At 46.1% G+C, this 6,000-nt stretch overlaps 1 protein-coding gene across 1 annotated transcript in view; it reads right to left on the bottom strand.

Annotated features, from left to right (window-relative positions):
• Window positions 1–594: 594 nt before the first annotated feature.
• Window positions 595–6,000, bottom strand: part of GRHL1 (grainyhead like transcription factor 1) — a 51,964-nt gene continuing 46,558 nt past the window's right edge. Inside the window, exons 15-16 of the mRNA XM_056343345.1 lie at window positions 4,962–5,026; window positions 595–3,769 (exon numbers count right to left, since the gene is read on the bottom strand). Coding sequence (XP_056199320.1) covers window positions 3,655–3,769; window positions 4,962–5,026 — 180 coding nt within the window. The 3' untranslated portion in view covers window positions 595–3,654. The remainder of the gene's footprint in view (window positions 3,770–4,961; window positions 5,027–6,000) is intronic.

Here is a 6,000-nt window from a genome sequence, read left to right as displayed (position 1 = left end):
GCCGCCCCAGGGCAGCACCCTGCAACCGCTGCAGGGGCTGGGGAGCCAAAGCAAAAGCTTGTAGAGACATTTCCTGACAGGAAAAAAAAAAAAAAAAAAAACCAACCAAAAAACAAAAGACGTGAACACCGCTCCAGACATTAGAGCAACAGTGACATTAGGATTACCCTGGAGAATTAGCACGGACTTTAACCGAGTGTTTTCATCTTGGGAAAGTCAGTGCCTGCAGCTTCACCCGCTGTGCCCCACACACCGCCCAGGAAGCCCTGGTTTGGACCAGCTCCTCCTGGAAAGACACCCACCCCTCCCTGTGGCCCTGGCAGCTACTCAAAGCACCTCAGCCTTGGCAGGGCTGGAAGACCACAGCTTGTCCCCTCCACACCCACAGTGACGGGAGATCCCCACCCACCGCTGCACAGGGCACAACCCTCGAGGCTTTTGCTCGACCTCCAGCACTGACCACCAGGCATCTTATATGGAAATAAGAGCAAGGCTGGCGCTGGGATTATTTGGGGATTTTGCTTTGTAGACCCCCTGTCAAAGGAAAAATAGAAAACACATGTGCTGTGTCCCCTTTATGTAAAAGGCTCATCATTAGAAATGAACATATAAAATTTAATAGCTTGGTTTAAAATACATTTTCAATTAAAAAACAGCAGGCAAAACAACAAAAAAAAATCAGTTTCATAAAACATACATGACATTGCTGCTACTGTTACAAGACCCGTGTCCCAGAATATCTTATAGTGGAAAACAATCGTCAAGATTTAGTTCACATACTTCATTAAGCAGTAAAAAGAAATAACATTCATGTCAATCTTACCTCTACAGAGATTCTAAATCTACTTCCCTGACCCTAGACTGAGTTTCTGTAATAAAACTTCCTTTTTTGATAAAAATGTGTAAATATATATATGTATTCTATATATCAGGTTTTAAAAAAATTCCCTTGCCATAGTAACGTTATTCCTGTGACCGATGAAGGGAAGCCCAAGCGGTGTGTTGGTGTCGGCTGGGTACAAGTCCCACGGCCACGCTGCTCTGCGGCGGTGGGTTCCTGCACAGGGTGGCGTGTGTAGGTCCCAGTCTCTTCAGCAGCGTGCTCCTTCCGCACCCCCACAGCCGTGGATGCACCCACGCGGAGTTTGCTCGGCTCTGGCCACAGAGCAGAGGGGAGCAGGTGGTGCCCAGCGCGGTGGCAAAGCCTCTGTGGGGCCCCATCAGTGGAGGAGGAGGGAGGAGGGGGGAATGGAGTGGTCTATGAACCAGCTCAGGATTGGTCCCAATACAACTCCCAAAATACTCTATTTCATATAAAACATTAAAAAAATATGGTGGGGAGGGACTTCAAGTGACCACCTTGTATCAGCACCGAGGGAGAATCAACTGTATCTTTCAGTCCAGAGATGCCTTTGCCCAGAGTGGCTCTGAAGACCTCTGACATCAAGCTCCACCGCCTCCCTGGGCAGCCTGCTCTTCTCACCAGAGAAAACCACCGACACCCAACCTGAATTTCTGCAATTTACGCCCACTGCTTCTTGTTGTGCTTGTGATGGACAGGGAGAATGCTTCCATGTCACGGGAGGCTGCTCCCCTCACCCTTCCCTTCTGAAGATGACCCCTCACCAGGCAACTTATCCAGCCCCTCCTCCTCAGAAGCCACAAGCTCCAGCTGAAGGAGCAGGCGGTCTGGCCTCTCAGGACACCCGATAGGACTAGGCTCTGCTGGGAGGGCACCACGCTCCAGCGGAGGCCTCGGCCATGCCAAGTAGAGCAAAAGGCAGGCTCCTATTTCTTGCAAGCCATGCCCCTGTCTATCAACTCGACATGGCATTCGCCTCCCTCTTCCCAACAGCAGCATGACACAGCTGAACGATGTTCCGTTACAATTCGTTAACTGTTAAGTAGAATTGTTAACCATTAAGTAGAATCATATCCTACTGTTCTGGACTATTTCTCCAGCCTATCCTGATCAACCTTCATGTCCTAGGTGAGGCATGTGCAGCTTTGTGCTGCCTGAAAACACGATAAACCTCTCTCATTACCCCGATCCCTAACAAAAGCACTGACACTGGACCTGGTGCTCATGCTCATCTACTCACCCTGCAACGCAGGTTGCCACCTTCCATCCGAGTGCTGCTTAGATGTTCCTCTCTCACTTGCTGCTAACCAGAGGGTGCCTTTCCTTCATAAGCACACGCACATAAGTAAATACTGTACCATCGACTGCAGAGCAGTATTTTTGGGAGGTATCTGGCACTCCCAGCTGGGGCTAGGTTCAGGACACCTGCTACCAGCTGCCCCTGTTTGATCTCTCCGCCTCGGCAGCGGGTCAGTGCGATGTACACACACCAGGGACACCCAGCCTGCTTGCAGCCTAGTTCCTGCTAAGGCTTGGCCTGCTAAGCTGGGATGCCACCTTCCTCTCTCAAAAGCCTTGTGGCTGCACTTCCAGTTGTTAGCATCCTAGGACCTTGCAAGCTGGCTGCAACCCATGGGTATTATCTAGTCTGAGCTGCTGTTGCGGGCAGCATCCAGCTGAGCCTTAAGTACGCTGCTACAGAAAAAAAAAAATCCACCCTCCAGGAGACTGTCTTCCCAACCCCCAGAAGTGCAATTCCAAGGAAACTGCATCTGCTCAGCTCCTCTTGGGACTCAGCTCTCAGACTTGGCCCACATCACCTCCCAGGGCAGCATTACGCAGCTGTTTCAGGGCTCAAAGTGGCAGTTCATAGGAGAAGCCAGGACTGCCGTCACCTGGCTGTGCAGGACGGTTTAGGAGAGAGCCAGTACCTTTCTCTTTCCAGACAGGAAGATTCATGTTGAACAAGCAGGTCTCTTGTGCCTTCTATGAACATACAAACACGTGCTCACCTTTGGTGCGTGTTAAGGGTTTGTCTGTTTTTTAAATAGCTACGTTAAATATCTGTTTTCTCTGTATATGGCATCCTTTTAGATGGGCTTCATTGCATATATTCACGGTATATACAGAACACCATATTTATATATATTATATATCACGTGTATGTACACATTTACAAACCTTCAAAAATATATTGCACTTATATACAATATAGCTTCATCTGATGAGAGTTCACACAGTTACTAAGGCGAGTTCTTCATAAGCAAGGCAGTTTTACATTCCCTCCAAATGACACAAGTGATTTCAACAGTCTGCCCTGTTCACGAGTAAACATTATAAAGACTTTTCTCTAACCTGCACGCAATTCCTGCTAGTACCAATTAGTAGTTTTGCAGCTTTACCTAGCAGAAAACAGTCCAATAAAACGGCATTAGCTGATAACAGGCTCAAACATGGTTACCAAATAGATAAATAAGACATCACCACACTAAAAGGCCACCTTCCAGGAGTTTTCCCCTCCCTCATTTACTAGTGTTTTATACATGCTCTATATTTAATTGCTGATCTTTGCTTGCTCATTTCAAGTGCAAATAAGGTCATGAGCATTACAACGTTCTTTGTAAAGAACAGAAACACAAATGTATTAAGCAAAACCACTGCTCTGCTCCCCAGAACAAGTCACCACCTGGCTTTCTTCTGGAGAAGGTGATTAGCGTTTTGCCCAACATACTAAATTATGGGAAAATGTTCACTTGAGACCTTTGTTCAAAACCCACGGAGGATCTGTGATCTTAGATCTCAGTCAGAGTGAGCTTGTAAGATCCTCCAACTTCTTCAATTTGCAACTGGAAGGTATCTTCATTTGAATAGTGTTTCACGATGTTATCGTCCATGTTGACCAGAATTCTGGAAAAATAAAGTCAGTCAGGGACATATTACAGTTCTAAATACCCAAGACAGCAAAGGCACCCTCAAACCTCGGAGAGCCTGGGCTGTCCAGGGGTAACGCAAGATCCCCGCTCACCTATCTGACTTGTTGCTTCCCACAGCAGATCTAGCTGTCCTTACCCAAACCCTCCATCAAGGCTTGCAGCCATGTTTTTAGGATCTGAATAAAAGTGTAAGTCTGGCTCCTGGATCAGGGAAGGAGAGATATCTTGGAACCGGCAGAAAATCCTTCTGAAGATGCAGGCACCTGGGGAGCCTTGGGGCTCTGAACTGATTGGTTTGATGGTTACAAACAACCAGCACAAAACCCTACAGAGCTTGCAGGGAAGAAACCGCTGATGCTTGGCCACTCCTTTCATTTGCCAGAAAGGACAATACCTGTGTGTTTGTGCACACACACTTGCAATAGCGGTCCTCAGCAGTGGTTTAACTACCATAAATTTGAAACATTTGCAGTTATTCTGGCAGAGTAATTCTGCTCTGAGAGCACAATCCTCGAAACTACATTCCAAAGGTGATTAAAGGACCTAATTTTCTGGCCAGAAGGGCTCTGGGGAAGGGGCTGAGACAGCAAAGTGACTTTAGAGAAAAACCAAGAAAACTACTGAGAGATTAAAAGGAAAAACAAAAGCAGACAATGTTCAGGAACTCCATTATTTATGCTACAAAATAAAAGACAGTGGAGCATGGCCTCTGTGGGGAATGGGCACTTTGCAATAAAGTTCTCCTCAATTTAGCCCACAAAATGACAAGCAGGTTTAACAACTGTAACCAAATGCAGAGACAGTGAGTACAGTTAACCACCGGAACAATTTAACATGGGTTGAAGTAGGTTCTTCATCACTGGGAGTCTTTAAACAAACTGAACTCTTTTTCCTGATATGATCAACTCTGGTTCAAATGGCAATTAACTCAGAGAGGTTCTGTGACTCGTATTTACCCAGGAAGTCAAACCACATATTTCTATAGGACCCTTCCGGTCTTCAGCTCTATGAATGACATTGGAATGTGTGTACATTGCGTGAACATATCCATAAATAGCATTTGCATATGTACAGTGCATAAAGGAATTATAAAGCAGATTTGCCTTCAGGTTTGAGAGGAAAAAAGTTCATATTCTCAGACAGTTGCTGAATAGGTACATACTCACCCTTTTTTACATTTTTTGAAGATTTTTCCTATTTTATCAAAAGGAACGTCGTACTTGTCAGATATCTAGAACAAAATAAAGCAAGCGCTGGTGAAGCAAGGAGGCTGCTGGCATTGTCTTCCACTTACTATCTTACAGAAAAGAACAAAAAAAAAAATGCCTGCAGATGAGAACAACTGCTCTGCTCTATAAAAGCAATACTAAATCCTAAACTATAGCATATACCTACAGAGGAGAACCCCTCTGCAGTTTGCCAACTTCTGTGGAAAAAGTTTAATTAAGTTCTAAACCTGACTACTGACTTCCCATTCAGCAACGCTTTGCCCCCACACCAAAAAGCCCATGCATTAAAAAACCACCCCACACCCTGGTTCTCATTTTCTCGCGGCTGTCTGTTCTCTTAGCATACTGAAAAACATTTTTAAATTCAGTGCCAGAGGGATCAAGTGAAAACTAGACATCACAGTGGCTGATGCAGGAAGAAAACAGCAACAAAGTGAAGACCTCTGCTGCTAAGGTCACTAGCTGATCAGCAGTGTCCCCTTTACCCAACAGGGTGACCTCAACGTGAAACCACAGCCACTAACCATGGCACTTCACTGTACAAATCTCCAGAAAGTCACGAGGTCAGTAACCTTAAGCCAGTTTACTTTGGCAAATTGCTCTCACACACTGACAGGAACTACCAAACAATGTGCCATTTCAGTATGCAAAAGTACAGGGGTTTCATCCAGGCTACAGCTCTGGGCGCTTGCTTTAAAAAGTCCAAGTTGAACAACAAGGATGCAGCTTCACTTCAGGACCACACAAGGTAAGGGAGGACTTCCTAGCCTTCAATCCCCCTCCCCATTAGCCCCCACTTCCAGCCTGCCTGTGCTGGTAAAGCTCCACAGCCAGGAAGAGAGAGCTTCAGCTTATAGAACCATCTGTGGGTCCCAAAGCCAATGGCAAGACCCAGCTGTACAGCCCCAAAGCCTCCATCCTCTTGAGCATCGACAAAGCATAAATCACAAAGAGACAGCCAGAAACGTCGGTTTTG

Source organism: Falco biarmicus, chromosome 6, assembly GCF_023638135.1.
Source record: "Falco biarmicus isolate bFalBia1 chromosome 6, bFalBia1.pri, whole genome shotgun sequence".
NCBI classification, from domain to species: Eukaryota; Metazoa; Chordata; class Aves; order Falconiformes; family Falconidae; genus Falco; species Falco biarmicus.
The sequence above is the reverse complement of the archived record's forward strand: the minus strand, read 5'-3'. Positions and strand labels throughout refer to the sequence as shown.